The sequence below is a fragment of the Physeter macrocephalus genome, chromosome 16 (assembly GCF_002837175.3).
Source record: "Physeter macrocephalus isolate SW-GA chromosome 16, ASM283717v5, whole genome shotgun sequence".
In the NCBI taxonomy this organism is placed as follows: domain Eukaryota; kingdom Metazoa; phylum Chordata; class Mammalia; order Artiodactyla; family Physeteridae; genus Physeter; species Physeter macrocephalus.
The window spans coordinates 95,622,778-95,641,231 of record NC_041229.1 but is presented as its reverse complement, the minus strand read 5'-3'; the positions used below and the strand labels follow the sequence as shown (position 1 = coordinate 95,641,231).

At 53.2% G+C, this 18,454-nt stretch overlaps 1 protein-coding gene across 1 annotated transcript in view; it reads right to left on the bottom strand.

Moving 5' to 3' along the window:
• Window positions 1-15,176: 15,176 nt before the first annotated feature.
• The window catches only part of CD82 (CD82 molecule), a 39,118-nt gene continuing 35,840 nt past the window's right edge, over window positions 15,177-18,454 (bottom strand). The window contains exons 6-8 of the mRNA XM_028501476.2: window positions 16,795-17,004; window positions 16,407-16,490; window positions 15,177-16,095 (exon numbers count right to left, since the gene is read on the bottom strand). Coding sequence (XP_028357277.2) covers window positions 16,018-16,095; window positions 16,407-16,490; window positions 16,795-17,004 — 372 coding nt within the window. The 3' untranslated portion in view covers window positions 15,177-16,017. The remainder of the gene's footprint in view (window positions 16,096-16,406; window positions 16,491-16,794; window positions 17,005-18,454) is intronic.

Genomic DNA, 18,454 nt, shown 5'->3' with positions numbered 1-18,454 from the left:
CATAACAAAGCTAAGTTCTACCTCGTTATATTAGACTCCCTTCAATTAGACATTATTTGCTTTGTACGATACAGTCATTGGGTTTAGAATTTAACCACACATTTACCATCATCTTTGCTCACCATTCTTTCTTGCATCTCAGTCCTTCCTACTGTGAGATATTTTCTTTTCTTCCTAGAGTACATTTTTTTAAAACTGCTTTATTGAGCTACAATTCATATACCATATAATTCATTCATTTAAATTGTACAATTCAATGATTTTTTAACATATTCACAGAGTTGTGTAAACACCACCACAGCCAACTTTTGAACATTTTCATCACCCCAGTAGGAAACTCCATAACCTTAACCATTTGTACTCATTCCACATTTCCCCCCCAAATCCCCCAGTCCTAGGAAACAACTAAACTATTTTCTATTTCTGTCAATTTGCCTATTCTGACATTTCACATAAATGGAATCATACAGTACATGGCTTCTTTCACTTAGCATAATCTTTTCAAATTTATCACGTTGTAGCATGTATTAGTACTTCATTCCTTTTTATTGCCAAATAATGTTCCATTGTATGAATATACCACATTTTATTTATCTATTCATCAGCCAAAGGACATACGGGTTGTTTCCACTCTTTTATTGAGTTGTTTCCAATAATGCTGCTATGAACATTTATGAATAAATTTTTTGTGTGGATGTGTGTTTTCATTTCTCTTGGGTATATATCTAGGAGTGGAATTGCTGGCTCATATGGTAACTCCATGTTTAATATTTTGAGGAATTGCCAAACTGTTTTCCCAAGTGAGTACACCATCTTACATTACCATCAGCAATGTATGAGGGTTCTAATTTCCCCCAGTCCTCACCAATACTTGACATTTTCTTTCCTTCTGGGTGTAAAGTGGTATCTCATTGTAGTTTTGAATTGCAGTTCTGTGATGACATTATATTAAGCATGTACTTCTGTTTTCATGCACTTTTTGGCCATTCGTATATATTCTTTGGAGAAATGTCTATTTAAGTCTTGTGCCTATGTTTCACCTCGGTTATTTGTCTTTTTACTATTGAGTTGTAAAAGTTCTTTATATATTCTGGTTAGTTCTTTATCAGATATATGATTTGCAAATATATTCTCCCATTCTCTGTTTGTCTTTTCATTTTCTTGTTGGTGTCCTTTGAAACATGAAAGTTTTAAATTTTGATTAAGTCTAATTTATCTATTTTTTCTTTTGTTGCTTGTGCTTTTGGTATTGTATCCAAGAAGGATCGAAGATTTACACCAAGGTCACTAATATTTACACCTATGTTTTCTTCTAAGAGTTTTAGCTCTTACATTTTGGTTTATGATCTATTCTAAGTTAGTTTTCATGTGTGATGTAAAGAAGGGTCCAACTTCATTCTTTTGTACAGGGATATCCAGTTGTCCTCGTACCATTTGTTGAAAAGACTATTCTTTCCCCATTGAATTGTCTTGGCACCCTTTGCCATAAATGTACTAGTTTATTCCTGGATTCTCAGGTCTGTTCCATTGATCTATATGTCTATCCTTATGCCAGTACCACACTGTCTTGATTACTACAGCTTTGTAATAGGTTTTAAATTCAGGAAATGTGAGTCCTCCACTTGTTCTTTTTCAAGTTTTAGCTATTCTTGATCTCTTGAATTTCCATATGAATTTTAGGATCAGCTCATCATTTTTTTTTTTTTTTTTGGAAACATCCAGCTGGGATTTTGGAAGAGGTTGCCATTAATTTGTAGTGTATTGCCATCTCAACAATACTAAATCTCTCAATCCATGAACAGGAGATCTCTTCCCATTTACTTTGTTCTTCTTGATTTATTTCACTAGTGTCCAGCAGATGAAAGCTGGCATTGATATTGATTTACATCCCAGATTTCCTGAATCGGAAATCATTTTTGGCCTCTGCTAGTTTTTGTTTTATAATATTTTATCTGGCTTGTTTTAGTTGATGTATTTAGGAGGGAATGTCAGTGTAGCTCATTCTTTTTTTTTTTTTTTTTTTTCGGTACGCGGGCCTCTCACTGTTGTGGCCTCTCCCGTTGCGGAGCACAGGCTCCAGATGCACAGGCTCAGCGGCCATGGCTCACGGTCCCAGCCGCTCTGTGGCATGTGGGATCCTCCCGGACCGGTGCATGAACCCGTGTCCCCTGCATCGGCAGGCGGACTCTCAACCACTGCGCCACCAGGGAAGCCTGCTCATTCTTCATATGACTTGAAGAGCCCAAGCATTTTACATGTATAAACTCACTTAATATTCTTAACAACCCTGTATTTAGGTACTATTATTATCCCCTTTTACAGAAAAGAAAACTGAGGTGTAGGGAAGTTAATGTGTCGACCATTGCACAGCTAGCAGTGCAGAAATGGAGATTTTAGCTCAGGGACTCTGGCTCCAGATTCATGCACTCAGCCACTGTGATTCAGCTGCCTCTAAGTGCAAGGGAGGATGAAACCAGTGGCAGCATCCAAATGGAAAAGCTCAAATGGAAATTACTTGAGTCATCCTGAAGGTCACCTATACTGGCTGCCATTAGGTGACATGTTCTTTGGTAATAGCCACAATTAAACCCTCAATCCAAACTTCTCAATGATCCAGAGTTGATCAGGTTCATGGACGCTGATTCACACCTACCACCCATCCCAAAGGATGCTGTATAAATCAGAATGCCAGCTGGTAACGTACATAATCACGACTGCCTGTGTGTCACCTTCCCACTAGGAAAGCCAAGGCTCCAGACGTTAGCATGGGGAAAGGGGAGCTAGATGTGTGATTTGAGTGTGCACTAGTTCCCAAAGTATACTCTGAAAGTCACCCCTTCTACAAGATTAGTGTTATGGATGTCAGAGGAGTTTGACAAATACCAAAGGAGAAGGAAAAAAGGTAAAGTCATTTTTTTTACTGAAGTATAGGTGATTTACAGTGTTGTGCTGTTTTTGTTTTTTTTTTTTTTTTTGTGCTGTTTTTCAATACCAGAGCTCATTCGTTCACTCATTTATTCACTCAAAAATATTTACTGAGCATCCTCTCTATGCCTGGCTCTGTACTAGACACTGGGGACACAGTGAAGAAGAGCAAAGCAGGCAGAAATCCTTGCCCTCGTGAAGCTGCCAGTCTAGCAAAGTACAGACAACAAACCTATATGCTAAACGATCCATGGCACAGTGTCAGGTGGTGTTTTGCGCTATGAAGGAAAACGAAGTTGGGTGAGGACAGCAGAGCATAACATGGGGCGGGGGACTTCTAATTAGGGCGGCCAGGGAAGGCGTCCGAAGAGGGGACATGAGCTGAACCCTGAGTGAGCGGAGGAACTTTATCTTCAGTTTATATTTGTCTTCATCGTGTGAGCTTTTTACTGTAACCATGTGTTATTTTTATAACAGAAGCTTAAAGTGTTCACCATGAAAAGCTAAGGTGGGGTTGGGTAGATGGGGGGAGGTGGGGAAGGTTTTTTGCCTTGCTGGCCGAATTTACTCAACCACATACCCTCACTACCATTATTTTACGGGTGGTGGTGGTGGCAGTGGCGTGTGTGGGTGTGGGTGTGTATCTGATGAAGCACCTTGCAGGACTGGCATCCTGGGGGACACAACTGAGAGGTGCTGGCTGGGTGGCACCTGCTGGGGCAGCCTGGGAGATCTCCTCCCTGGAGAACTCCAGGGGCAGCCAGAGGATGCGATGCGACGCGGGAGAGCGATTTCCCAGCGGGAGGGACAGGGAGGCTCTCCCCTCTCCCTGCCAAGCCAGCCACCCTCTGCATTCGAATTCTGGGTCCCAGGTGGCAGGGGGTGGGGATTAAGATCCTCACTGTGTTTCCAGGTCATTCCTGAATAAAACCTCCATCCAGGTATTTGCTAGGGAGTCACAATCCCCTTGATGGGAAGGATGAACGGCCAGTGTTGGAATTGTAGCCTTGGCTCCCATTGAAGAGCAGGAGCTCCCGCAACCAGAGCGGGTCGGTGCTGGGAATTTGCACACGTGGCCGTGCCTCACACTGGAGACGGCTGCCGTGGTGCCAGGAGGTGGGTGTTGAAAGCATGGGTGGGAGGTCCTTGTCCCCCAGATGGCCATGACATCAAAGGACCAGACATTTAACTTTTTTTTTTTTTTTTTTTTTTTGCGGTACGCGGGCCTCTCACTGTCGCGGCCTCTCCCGTTGCGGAGCACAGGCTCCGGACGCGCGGGCTCAGCGACCACTGCGCCACCAGGGAAGCCCGACATTTAACTTTGAAATGGACCTTGAGGACTTAGGAATAAACATCCCACTGGCAACCAAGATGGCCCAAAGTTCCCCTTCCCCTGGGCAGGACCCTGATGGACATGGCCTCATTTAAGCCTCACAATCTTCCTGCGAGGCAGGTCTGATTACTATCCTCGTTTTAGAGATGAGGCTTAAGGAGATAAAGTTACTTGTCCAGGGCCGCCCAGCTGGTGAGTGGAGAAGCCTGAGTGTGTATTTGTATCTGATGGCTCTGCCTTCAGGACCATGACTGCTCCAGCAAGACAGAGGAGCCTCCAGCTCGGAGGGGAGACAAGGCAGCCTGAGCACGCTGAGCCCAGGGCTGAGGACCCAGGGGACAGCTCCCTTCCCCACCCAGGATGTGTTATATTCTCAGGGGCAGCCAGGGGTGAAGGGTAAGCTGGCTGGGGTGGGGTGGGACTCTGGAGGGTGACGTCACCGCCCTCTCAGTAATGCTTTGGCAGACCTGAAGCTCCCACCTTGGGAGGGAGGGGTGAGGAGGGGTAGCACTGGAGCCAGCGGCCAAGAGGCTGCCAAGTTGGTGATCAGGAATGGGCACCCTGCCATGAGCACCCAGGACCAGGCCTCCTGGGCAGGGGGTCTCCGGGAAAGGAGAATTCCCAGAGTCTTGGGACGGGACGCCAGAAGGGAGCGTCCACATCGGATTGAGAGTGGAGTGATGGTCTGTCTGTCTGGCAAGGCTGGCAGCCGGACATCCCCTGATCGATGCTCTACTATCTGATGGCCTGCCCATTCATTCTCTTCAGTGTGTGATGGACTGTCTGATTTATGTGACTGACACTTGAAGATGGAAACAGGGTTGGGCTGAATCTCTGTCTACTTTTATGAAGCCTTGGGCTAGCCTCTCACAGGTGCCAGATGCCATCCTTTCTGAGCACTCAGGGTCAGGTGGAAGGCAGGGAGGAAATTAACAACCGAGGGTGGCCAGGGGCCAGAGGAACGGAGGTGAATCCGACAAAGGGCCTGCCCACAAGCAGCTCGCGTTCTGGGAGGGGAGACAAATTCATACCCATGAGGACAGAAACCAGTGAGCACCTGGGACAAGCCGGACTCACGGGGCGAACATGGAAAGCAGTTTTACTCTTGTCTCCTGATGTCTCTTTACAATCTCTTCTTGGGAGAAAGTTCTTCCCCCATTCCTGGATGAAAACTCCGGCAGTTCCTCTAGTTTTCTATCTTCCGTTAGGGGACAAAAATTCTGAGGTCACTTTAAGTTGCAAACAGGAAGTCAAGCTAACAATTCAAAGCATCTGGTCCCAGGTAAGAGTCACACCTTTAACTTGGTTTAGATGTAATACTCCCGCCCTTGCTGTCCCCCACCGTCTGAGAGCTGGAGAAGGGCGTTAGACCCTCCTTCACCCCTGCATGGGCCCTTACTCCTCTGCCCTCTTCCCTCATCTTGTTTTTGAGTTTCAGAGGCTGCCAGAGCCTAGAGAGGAAGAGGCAGAAGTCGAGGGAAGGAAAGGTTTTACTTCACTGGTCCCTTTCTGAGCTGAATTCTGCTCATGGGGCCCTGCAGAGGGTGGGACTGGCTCTGGGGGTCCTCAGGCCCCGTTTCCACCTCTCACGACGTGGGCATGTGCCTTCTCCACGTGCTCCCCAGTCAACCTCAGGCTCTCCAGGGCCACACAGACTCTCTGTTTATTGTTTCTCGAATTTACTAGACCACATAATGGTGATGATGATGATGATGATGGTGATGATGTTCTGTGTCTTGTAAAACACCTCGGCAGACCAGACCCACGTGTGGACCACAGAAAACACACACGTGTCCTGTATAAGCTCTGGGGTCCTGGGCCATTCCGCTCATCCCTAGCAGGTAGCAGCCCTTTTCTGGCCCTTTTAGATTTCCCTGGTGGGAGCCAACTACGTCTGGGCCACTATGTGCCAACTTACTGGAGACACACGTGACCATCTTCTTATGGTCCCCTGGGAAGCCCCTCACCAAGCCGGAAGGAGGGGTGGGTAGTCCCACCTCTTCCCCCATCACAGGGGCCGGAAATTCAAGCACCCCCAGATCTCCCTCTAAAGAAGTCCTTTTGACAAAATCTCTCTCCTCCTCTCTAGCCACCTGACCCATTTACACCCTCAACATGGCATGTCGAAAATCTGTTTTCTGCCCAAGTTCCTGTTCATCACGACCCCTTATCTGTTCCCAGTCATGCCCCTCCTCCAGGTTCCCAAGCTTGTAAATGTCCCTTCATCATATTCAGTTGCCCAAGCTGGAACCTGGGAACCTTCTCTGACCCTTCCTCTCTAACCCCAATCGGCCCCCTTGTTCTGGGGACTCAGCCATCCTGGAGTGACCAACGCATCCCGTTTGCCTGGAACTTTCCAGGTTTTAGCATTGACAATCCCACATCCCGGAGAATCCTTCAGTCCCAGGCCGACCAGGATGGCTGGTCACCCTCCTCCATCTCCCCTGCTCCAAATGGTCCAGGCTGCCGACACCTCTTATTCAGACTACTGGTCTCCCTGCCTCTACTCAAGCCCTTCCAACCTGCTTTCCACACTGCAACCAGAGTTATTCTTCAAGGTACAAATAGGATCATGGCTCCCTCCTCTGACACCCTCCCAAATCCTCAATCACTTGGTCCTCACTCACCTCTCCTCCCTCCTCTCTCTCCTCTCCCTAGCCCCGTACCTTCTGCCCCGACCGTGGGGCCTGGAAATTTCCATCGCTAAGAAGAGACTCAGGTGATTGTTAAATCAGGCAAGTATGGGGCACTGCTCAAAGGATCGTTGCCTGAGTTCTTTTCTGCATCATCCTATTTCATTCTGGCATGGAAATTACATTATATTCATTCATTCAACAAATATGCATCAAATGCCCGTCTGTGCCAGGCATTGCGTTCCAAGTTGGGGGCACGGCAAAGAACAAGCCAGAAGCCCCCTGCCCTCCAAGAACTTAGAGCTCAACAGAAGATACAAACTTTAACCAGCAATTACAATTTACTGTCGCCAGAGCTCCAATGGGGAAACAGTGCCCGTATCTGGCACTGAGAGTCTGCTCCTTGTTGGGCAGCAGTTCTATGCCTGCACATGTGCTAACTCACTCAGTCCTTCCAGCAACCCTCTGAGGTGGGACTATTATTATGCCCATTTTTCAGAGGAAGAAACAGAATGTTAACCCACTCACTGAGGGTCACACAGCTTGGGAGGGCAGGGTCTGGATTTGAACCCGTGGCCCATGTGTGGGCAGCCAGGAGGCTGTGCTATCTTGCCTTGGGAGGAGAGGGCCGTGGGCGGGCAGAGCAAGGGCACCAATGTCATTATGGGGTGTGGCCAGGGAAGCTCCCCGAAGGCTGACCTGAAGGAGGAGCGGGGCTCGACAGGAGACCAGAAGGAGATTGTCTCAGGCGAAGCGGACTCGTTTCTGAGAGCGCTAGCACAACAGAGGAATTCAGGGAGCTCAGGGAGTACAGGGTCAGCAACAGTCCAGAGCACCAGGCAAATAAGTGTGGGAGGGCCACCTGCCCAGCAGCTGATGAATCTGGCAGGGTGTCCCCGCATTTGCAAATGGTACCTCCCCCAGAAGGGAGGCCCGCGGCCATGAGGCCGAGCCCCTGTGCTGGAAACTGGGGTGGCTCAGTTCAAATGCCCTGTGGCCACCCATTTGCCAGCTGTGTGACTCTGGGCAAGCTACTTAACCTCGCCAAGCCTCCTCAGTTTTCTCACCCGTAAATGGGGAGGATGCTAAGAATTTTTCGGTCTTAAGGTTGTTTGGAAAAATGAGTAAGATACTGTGTGTGAAGTTCTGAGCGCTTGCTAAACGTTGGTTTTAGCTTCTGTGCGTATGTGGCTCTGAGCGTTCTCTGTCCAGTTTAAAGATGAAGAGATGGAGGACCAGAGAGACAGAGTGACTTGTCGAAGGTTTCTCAGCCAGTGGGGGCCCCTAGTGCAGGGATCTTCCCGGCACCCAAGTTGAGCCAGGGGAAGAGAGCCACGTGTAGTTGTGGGGTATGAAATCCCTGCCTTCGCCGAGAAGACCCTCAGGCCTCCTAGCCTAGTCTCTCTGTACCCTTCCTGCTCCTGCAGACACACCTGCTGGTGCTCCTGGGCCACGCGAAGGCTCCTTGCAGCTAGACTCTGACCGGCCAGGGCAGCTAGGTGGGGCCTGCCGCCAGCCTGGAGGAGACAGCCTTGGTGGGAACAGGGCTCTGGCAAACTTTGAGGGCCTACGGCTAAGCCCCCAGCCTGGGAGTGTAATCACCCTGGGAGGAGGAGACAGCCTGGACCATCCCTGAATTCCCCGTTTGTAAACAGTTCAGCCAGGAGGAACAGGGCACTGTGCCCGGTGCCTGGTGCTGGAAGATGGCTGCGGTCCAGCAGCTAAGCAGAGGGGAGGGGCTGGTGTGCAGGGGATGAAGGATGGCTGGGACTTGTCAGCTGTGGACACAGGGGAGCAAGATGGAGGCTGTGGTTGTCTCTCCACCCCACCAGCACATGCTCCCTCCTTCCTGGCCTGCTGCCGCTCACAGGGTTACCTGGGCCTGAGCATTGTGGCAGGGGGCCCGACAGCCCTCGGAGTTAGGGAACATTTTCCAGCACCCCACTACGCTTTCTTTCTCGTCTCAGCCTCCCAGTCCCCTAACTGCCATACTCAGAGCCCAGGGTAAATTTCAAAAGAGTCTTTTTTTAAAAAGCCACAGCTATGGTGATAGAGTAAGAAGAGGACCATCCTGAACTCAGCCAAATCTGGAATAAAATCATGTCCCAGCCACTTACTAGTTAGGTGGCCTCAGGGTGGCCACTTCACTTCTCTGGACCCTCAGTTTTCCCATCTATAAAATGGGGATGATCTTAAGTACCCCAGTGTTGCTGTAAGGAATACATATGCTAAGTGAGGGCCTGCCACACAATAGGGGTCCAGGAAATGTCACGAGAGAAAGAATGCTATGGAAATAGGCACATGACAGACCCTCAATAAATATTTTCTGATTAAGTAGGAGGTTGAATAAAAAAGAAACAAATGACCCCAACATCTGTGCCTTTGTCTTTCTAAAACACGTGGGAATTAGAGGTATTGGCTGGGGTGAGAGAGGAGCAGGGTGAGACATGGCATAATTCTGGGGGAATGGAAGGCTGAGAACATTCTTAATGACGTCAGCTCCTGTGTGCAGAATACATTATGATCTCAAGGGCTGCTGGCTTGCTCTGACACTGAGGGTCGTCTAGGAAGGAGATTCAGAACTGAGTCCATGAAAACAGACTTTAGGTTCCAATCTTGCTTCTGCCACCGGCCGTTCAGGCAGGCTTGGACAAGGCCCATGTCTTCACCAAGTCTCGGTTTTCTTGTCTGTAAAGCAAAGATCTGAATACCAATGCTCAGAGCTGCTAGGAGGATTAAATGAGGTGATCTATGTCGAGAGCTTGGTACCGGGCCTGGTGTACAGTAGGCTCAACAAATGGTAGCCATCATTATTATTACCTAAGCTCATCACTGTATCAGTTAGCTATTGCTGTGTAATAACTACCCCCAAATTTAGGGGCCTAAAACAACCACCATTTAGTTAGCTCACGATTCTGTTTAGCACATTAACAACTTAGGTGGGCTCAGCTGGGTGATTCTTTGGCTCTCCTCTTGCATCTGTGGCTGGCCAGAGGTGAGCTGGGCAGCTCTGCTTCCAAGGGGATGCTGGCTACCAGCTGGAGTTATGAGGTGACTGAGAGGATGCTTCTCATCCTCCAGCAGGCCAAGCTGGGCTTCTTCACTGGGCAGTGGCAGGGTTTTGAGAGAGAGAGAGTGGCAGTGCACAAAACTGCTTGAGGCTTGGGCTCAGATCTGGCCCGCTGTCCCTTCCCCAACAACCCATTCACCATAGCAATTCTCAAGGCCAATCAAGATTCGGGGGTGGGGCGGGGGGGTGGAGCTAGCTGCACGGTCATGGCGCAAAGGGCATTGACAGAGGAAGGGGGAGAGTGTGACCACTTCTGGAAACAACTGACCACAGTGCAGCCTATGAGGGGACCTCTGGGACAGGAACCAGGTCTCTTGATTCTCATTGCAGTGACCCCACCTCAGCTACCTGCTCTGCCCTGCGACACCAGCAGCAAAGTCTGGTGCTTTCTCAGATGGCTCCACTGCTCCATGCCCCAACCCCGGTCAGAGCCAGGTTGCCACCTTCAAATGCCTGCACCCTTAGGAGATGGAGCCCAGGCTCTGCACAGGGCCAGCCACATGCATTCCATTCACGGAATCACGGGAACCTGATGACCCACATCCCCCATGGAAACTCTACGGAGTCCCTGTTCCCCCAGCCCTCAGGGGAAGGAAATATACACAGCACACCTGGACATGCATGTGTCCTCTGCCCGCCCCGCAGGGCAGCCCCAGCTCCCACCTTGCCTCCTTCCCTCGCGCCAGCCCCTCTGTACTTGTAGCTGTTCTTGCCGATGCCTCTACACTCCCAGCATCCTGCAGGAAGCCCACTCCTGTTCCCAGAGGGCGCTGCTTGAGGCATCCAAGGTAACGTTAGTGAGTGAGCAGGGAGCTTGGCTCTGGGCCTGACATCCCCCCAGCCCAGAAGGCAGGTGCTGGGGAAGTGACCTCAGAGGGGGCAGCTGGGGTGGGGGGGTGCTCATAGCTCGCTGCCCTCTAGCGGCCCCTCCTACCCGCTGCACCTTCCCCAGAAGCTGGGAGGCTCCGCCCCACCGGGCAGGGGCCTGGGCACAGATTCCTTCCTGCCGGCAGCAGCCTCTTGGACCAACCAGCAGTTCCTGGGCTGGAGGCTCCAACCTGCCCGTTCCGGTCCAAGGAGGCCCGCCCCAAGGGGATGCGGAATCCCACTGAGGCCAAGGACAGTCATGGGAATAGGCGGCACGGGAAGCAGCTCATTGTGTACCTTACATCATTTGATTCCCACGAAAACCCTGGGAGTTAGGAATTATAGTCTCCATTTCACAGATGAGACTAAGAGAGGTGAAGTCACTGGGCCCATCAGCCCCCAAGACCAGGAGGTGTTTTGATTTTGATCTTATTTGGTTTCGGCTGGAAAGGGGGTTGCCAGGGGAATGGCTGACTCCTGTGGAGTGAGACTGGAGTGGAGGGGGCTGAGTGATGAGCCTTCCACCCCCTTTCCTGTTTGTTCCGCTCGCTGTTCATTATTCTACTTCCTTCCACAGGATGCCAGAGGCCTTGGATGGGCCCCAGGGGTCCCAAGCAACACTCAGCAGGGACCGTGCTGTCAGCAGCTGGCGGTTGTGTGCGCGCGCATGTAGGTGTGTGCAGGTGAGTGTACAAGACTCCCTACATTCACCAGAACACAAGTGCCACGTGGGTGTCCTCACAGCCGTGTTCTCAAGAGCCTAGAACAGTGCCTGGCACATAGCAGGTGGCCATTAAGTATTCCTGGCATGAATAAATGAATGAATGAATGAGCCTTAGCCCACAGGTTCCAAAGACCCCAGGGAGCAGCGGCCCATTTTCCCTGAGGCACTGTGGTAACTTCGGTCCCTGTCCCTCTCCAGGGGAAGGAGGTGGTGGCAGTCCTGGCCCACAACAAGTGCTGGTGGCTGGCCACTCCAGTGTCACGGTGACGCCCTTCACTGCTCCTTGGCCTGGGGGACTTGCTCACCTGGAAGACCCCAGGGCAGGGCCTGGAGGAGGCTCTGCCCTGAAACAGGCAGGATTGGGGTCGGCGGTGGGTTGCTCTGCCTGTCCTGGAATGTTCCAGGCTGGCAGACATTTGGCCTTTCCTGCCTACCACTGGCTGGCCACCCACAGCTTAGTCTGAGCAGAGAAGAGCTGGGAGTCTTCCCAGCCGGGATTGCACTGAGCTCAGGGGGTTTCAGGGCCCCTGTGTGTGTGTGTGTGTGTGTGTGTGTGTGTGTGTGTGTGTGTGCGCACGCGCACACAGGGGTGACGTCCAGCAGTACTCACCCACACAGCCATGCCAGTTATTAAAACACTGAAACAGCTCTCTACTGTTGGATGACAATCCCCCCAGGCCAGCCCCTAGGTGGCCCTGCACTGCCCACCAATCCACACAGAAGGACCCTATTCCAGCTCAAGTCTGGCTTCCATTCCCATTGGTCAGTGTCCATGCCACACAGCTCCCCTGAAGTCCAGCCTCCTGGACACTTCCTGGCCACTGCCATTGGCTCCCCCAAAACCCAGGGAGCAAGCTGGCGCCCACCTAGGCCTCCTGCCTGGTCCCAGGGGCTCAGCAGCCAGGCACCGTGGGACCCTTGGCCAGTCCTCAGAACGGCATGTGCCCTGGCCTGGACCTTGGTGGGAGAGACAGAGGCCCGGGGGTGGCCCTGCCCCACAGAAGGCCTGGCAGCAGCTCAGCTGGCCCAGCCGCCAGGGAGGGAGGTCAGAGGCTGGAAGCCCTGGGCCCCTGTGGACCCATGACCGGCTCTCGGGGCCAGCTGGGAATTAGAGAAGCCAGTCCACAGCACCTCCCTGTGGAATTTCACGGGCCTGGGGCAGAAGCGGGTGGAGAAACTCGGTCCTCCCAGGAGGTAGGAGTGAGTGGGCAGCAGGCTCAGGGTGATGGTGACCAGGTTTCACGACACAACCCTGGGGTGATCCCAGGAAATCTGGGGCAGAGGGAGGCTGTGGAGGCAGGAGGATGTCCTCAGAGTCCGCTCCATGCCGTTCCAGTCCTGGCTCCGGCACTTTCCAGCTGCCAGGCCAGCATGTGCCTCAGGAGGTGGGCATGCCAGAGGAAGCCGGCTGCGGGATTTAGCCCACCCCCTAATCACTTATGACATCTTCTCTGTCTTCTCTAAAATACTTTCAGGCACAGTTTTGAACCCACTCCTACTCTCTGTGGCACAGGGCCCGTGAGGAGAGGCCAGGTAGAACCTTCTATACTCCCCCAACCCTCCCCTTCCCCCACTCAAGAGGGAGGTAGCCGGTCCCATTTAGGTCGGAGGTCAGCAGGTGGCCGGGACAGGAGTTACCTCAGGTCTCGCTTGCCCCCCACCTTCCTGAGACTCCCAGCCTCAGCCCCAGAGCCCCAGGCATCGGGGCCTGACCCACCCAGATTCCACGCTGTGTTCTCAGCCAGCTAACATCTGCCGTTGCTCTTTGGGGAAGGGGCTCTGGGCTTCCTGGACCATCCTGGCTCCCCCATTCTTCCACCCAGGATGAGGAGGGTGGAGGAGAGTTGTACATGGAGAAGAAAGGGGCCCCAGGTTTCCTTGCGCTCATCTGATTGCTAGCCCCACCCTGGTGTCGTCCCCAACTCCTGGGTCCTGATGGATCCTGAGAAAGCGCCGGGGCAGGGACCCCTGTCTGCAACACCCAACACCCTCACACCTACTTTTCCAGGTGTCCCACTAGGGTCCCCATCCGCAGGCGTCACTGAAGGGCAGGGAAGCGCTGCCATCTGGCCACCTAGACTCTCCCGCCACTGCCTACAGGGCCCCGGGCTCCTCAGCACCCACCTCCTGCAGCCCCTCACTGTGCATTTGCCATCAACAGGTTGGGCAAATCAAATAAACTTGTGTTTATTTCGCCCAAGTCTATACTTCCTCATAAATTTACTTTTCTCTAAGTTCTTATATTGTATTAGATGTACTTCCTTTGTGGAATGAGGCAGATTATAAATAAAATAAGCTGGAACAGCTTCACTCAGAGCCCTCAGCCCTCTGAGCTTGGTAAGAGCTCCAGGGAGAGTCCCTGACTGCGGTGAACAGCCCCCTGGAGTTTAAGGTTTTTTCAGCCCAGGGCTGTGCCCGGCACCTCCCACAGGCCTGAAAGTGGGTTTGCCCTGGATTTTAGCCGCAGAAAGCCTCTTGCAAGAAGTTAACTGGGTTCAGATCAAGAATTAGACTGTCTCTAAGATGTACCCCCTACCTCCTTCCTGTATAGACAAGGGCTATCTTTCCCAGGTACACCCTCCAGCCCATCTCTCTTTGGGGAGCATCTATAGCTACATCTTTTCAGAGCCTGAGAAACTAAAGCAACTTGATTCAGGAATTACCTTGGAGGGTTGCTAAAGACGCAGTTTCTTTCTCCCCAGCCCAGATCTGCTGAGCCCTGGAATCTGCACTTTCACCAACCCACCCGACTGAGAGACCCACAGGCCTGGAGCTGGTGAAGCACCCGGAGTGACCTGGCAACAACTCTGGGTTCCACCAGCTCCAAGGCTGGGGCAGCAGCGCCACCTGGTGGGTCCCACTGAAACACCTCCACCACCCTTCTCGCCCCACTTCAGGGAGGCAAGTCCCCCACCGGCCCCTTCCTCTGCCTCCAGGGCCCCGGAGAAGTCGGAGAGGAGGAGATGGCAGAGCAAGTGCCACCCTAGACTGGCCGTTCTCCCAGCCTTCCCTACCCCCCACCCCAGGGAACTTCCTCCATCATATGTCCTAAAGCCGCCGTGATGGCAGAGCGTCTGAACACCTCCTCTGGGATTCGTGATGCTGGGCAGGGGGTGTGCTGGGGCTCACCCCTGTGCACAAGTAAGAGCTTCCTTTAAAGTCCCATCTTGCATCTTTAAAAACCTCCTGAATTCTGCACATCCTACTCCATCACATTTCTTTAATATGAAAATGTTTCCTTCCTTTGTGAAAAACAGACGCTCTAGAAAGAGGTGGAGTTTATTCTGTGGCTTCACTGATGCACCCCCGCGGGCAGCCCAGGGGCACCTGTACCCTGGTCTCGGAGGCCGGAACCTAGGGGTACCGTCTACACCTGTTTGAACACACAAATCAAACCTCAACCACGTCGGCAGCCAGGCAAATGGACAAGAGCCAGGCATCACACTTCTCACGGTCCCAGCTTGAACAGGGGACCAGAGATGCCCCAAAAGGGCCCCCGGCCCTGGAGACAGCAGTGAGGCGCCCACAACTCTCTCCTGCAGACCCAGCCACTCTGTTAACATTACCTCTCCCCTTTGGTCCTCCCCTAACCCAGGGAAGCAGAATCCCCACCATGGCAGGCTGGATTGTTACAAATCCTCTTTAATAATCAGTCATCTATGTTTTACAGAACTGTACACAGGGCCCCTCCCCACTCCCCTACAAGGCACAGCCTTACCCACCCATTCCTCGGGGGACAGAGGACAGGAAAAAGCATCCTCTAGCTTCCCTGGACAGCTCAGGGTCCTGGAGAATGCAGGGCCAGCTCTGTGCCACACCCGGAGGGTTCACCCCTCTGATTCCCTAAGCGGCCCAGGGCCAGTCCAGACCCTGTGGCCCAGGCAGCCCCGCTCCAGCCCAGCTCACCTAGGCTGCTCCCACAGCACGGCCCAGACTGATGTGAGCTTCCTGGGTGGGGCTGGCTCAGGCTGGGGAAGGGGTGCTGCTCCTTATGTCAGGTAAAGCCCCCTCTCCCGCCACCTCAACGAAAATGTGAAAACCGAGGACAGAAGCATCGTAGTGGAAACAAAGTTGACCCACTCAGTGGGCAGGCACCTGACAGCCCAGGGTGCCTTATCCATCCCACCCCCAAGTTTTTAATACACTTTCTCCCGTACAATATACACAGCCTCCAAGGCAGGTAGAAACCCAGCCCACCTGTGCAGGGAGCGTTTTCTCGGAGTTGCTAAGACAACCCTGGCAGACAGTGAGTGGAGGAGCCACAGAAGAGCTGGGGCTTAAGGCTGGCGGCAGAAAAGCAAAGGAGAGGGGTCCAGGCCCCAGGACGCCCCCCACTTCCAGCCAGCACAGGATGGACAAGGGGTCTTGGCAGTGAGGTGGGAGGCAGGCCTGGAGGGGGAGCCAGGGAGACCCCTAGGAGCCCTGAGGTTGGGGGACAGGCAGGGAGGTGGGGACAGTGGCCACTTCAGTACTTGGGGACCTTGCTGTAGTCTTCGGAATGGACGTGCCGGCACAAGAACATGGAGAGGAGCATCCCCAGGAGCTGTCGAGGGAGAGGGCGAGAGTCAGAGTCAGGCAGGGCTGCCCAGGTCCCCAGAGCAGCATCCTGCTGTCCAGGTCAACACATGGGACTTGACCTGGATGAAGCTGATCCTCAACTAGAGCCTCAGGACCAGCCTGTGATTCAGGCGGCAGAGGGGCCGGCGAGGGGCAGGGGTCGGGCCAGGCTAGCCGCAGGGCCTCTAGAAGCTGACGAGCCTCAACCCGTCCCCCCCCCCCCGCACCGGACGTCTGCAGAGCAGGGACGATCTGGGAGGGCAGCATGGGGAGGGTTGGAGGGGATGGGACCCAGACCTCGATGACAGCGACGCCCACACACACGCCAAGGATGATGCCCAGGTTCTCCTGCAGCCAGGCCTGCACCTTCTCCATGCAGCCCTACAAGCGGAGAACACAGCCACGTCACCCCACGATGGGCCGCTTCACCCCATCACTCAGAATCACCAGGAGGGGCCACCCCCAGCCCGGAGGGCAGGCAGAGAGGGGTCTGGGTGTTCCTTGAATGGATACATTGATGAATACATAGATGAAGGTGCAAATGACAAGCAAACAAATGAATCAAAGGCAGGAACAGCTCAGTGAAGAAAGGTCGATGGAGCAACAGGCCAGGCGAGCCAGGGGGACTGAGGGTCTGAACCCACTGTGCACCGAGCCCGGCCCTACCCAACAGCCATCCACGCACCTCCTTGTACACAGGCCAGCCATCAGGGTTGTTGCTGCTCTGGGTCCCATTGCCAGCGGGGGCCTCGCAGAAGCCCGTCTGCAGCAGAATGCTGTTGTCACCCTCCTGGCTCTTGTTCTCGCAGGAACAGGGGTAGGTGATGTTGATACGACTCATGAGCTCGGCGTTTTCTGTCCAGTTGTAGAAGCTGACCCAGCCGCAGCACTTCACCTGCGCAGAGAAGGGGCCAGGCTGTTCGAGCCCATCGCCCACTCACCTGGGGTCTCCCTGGACAGGAGCTCAGATCTGCCCCTTCCAGCTCCCCCCAACCCCGGACTCAGCCAAACCACCAGGATTAGAGTTTAGGTTTCCCTTTGGCATTTGTGAGCCACAAGGAATTTAAAGGGGCTCTCAGGACATATCATACACTATGAAAACAGCAGGAAACAAAATCAGCAAAAATATAAAGCAGAGCAGGAGGGATGGTCAAGTTGAAAGGAGATGGTCAAGGTATACGGGACGTGAGGAGGGCAGATGGCGTACGGCTAAGAGTTTGGGGCCTGGAGTCAGGCTACCGGGTTCAAATCCCATCTCTGCCACCTACCAGCTACTCAACTCTGATCAAAGTGCTGACCTCAACTTCCCCATCTGCAAAATGGAGGGAACAAAGGTTCCTAACTCGGTCTGTTATAAGGACTAAATGAGACAAGGCAGGCAAGGCATCCAGCCCAGGTTGGAGAGCACAGTAATCGCCCAGGTAAGGCCAGTTCCACTTTTAGGCTCTGAGAACATGCTGGAGCTGAGGTTTGGCTCTGAGCTTCCTGGTTGCCAGAGTGAAAGGGGAGACACGGTACATCTGCCTTTTTAGAGGAGAAAATGCTCTAGTTCCTGAGGCAAAGAAAGCCTTTCTGGGCTCCATGGGGCTCATGAAGAGGACCCCGAGAGGCTTCAGATCACATGTGGGCTTGAATTCCCGACAGGACTGGGACCTCAGGGACTAAGCCTGTGCCGGGAAATGCCCAGGAAGGCAGAGCAGACTCGGGGGAGGGTCCTTTCAATTTCTGGCCCTGCCCTGTGCACAGGCAAGCCGCTGCTCTTCTCTGAGCCCCGGTTTCCTCACCGGAGAATGGGGTGATGACAGCCACTCTGCTAGGGCCCCCGGGAGGCTGAAGGGCTAGCATGGGAGAGCTGTGTGCCACCTTGCCCAGCACGAGGTCACTTCCCCACCTGCTTCCTTCCTATCTCAGGTGGGAAGTCCCTGACCAGCAGCCCAGTGGCCAGCAGAGGGCGTGCCAGGCACGTTCAGGCGTTCTCCGGCTCCAGGCAGTTTCCAGTCTAGGATTTATTTTTTATGTTGCAGGTGTCTGGCTGCCTCCTCTCCAGCAAGAAAGGCTGGCACCTCAAACCTCTGAGGGGCACCCACAGGCCCTCCCACACCCAAGCAAAATGAGGCAGCTTTCCTTGGTCCTTCGACTGCACCAGGCAGAGCCCTGCTCACCAGGACCCCCTGCACTGACACCCCCTGTGTCTCAGTGGTTGTGCATGACGATTAAACATCACCACCGGGCTTCCCTGGTGGCGCAGTGGTTGCGCGTCCGCCTGCCGATGCAGGGGACGCGGGTTCGCGCCCCGGTCCGGGAGGATCCCACATGCCGCGGAGCGGCTGGGCCCGTGAGCCATG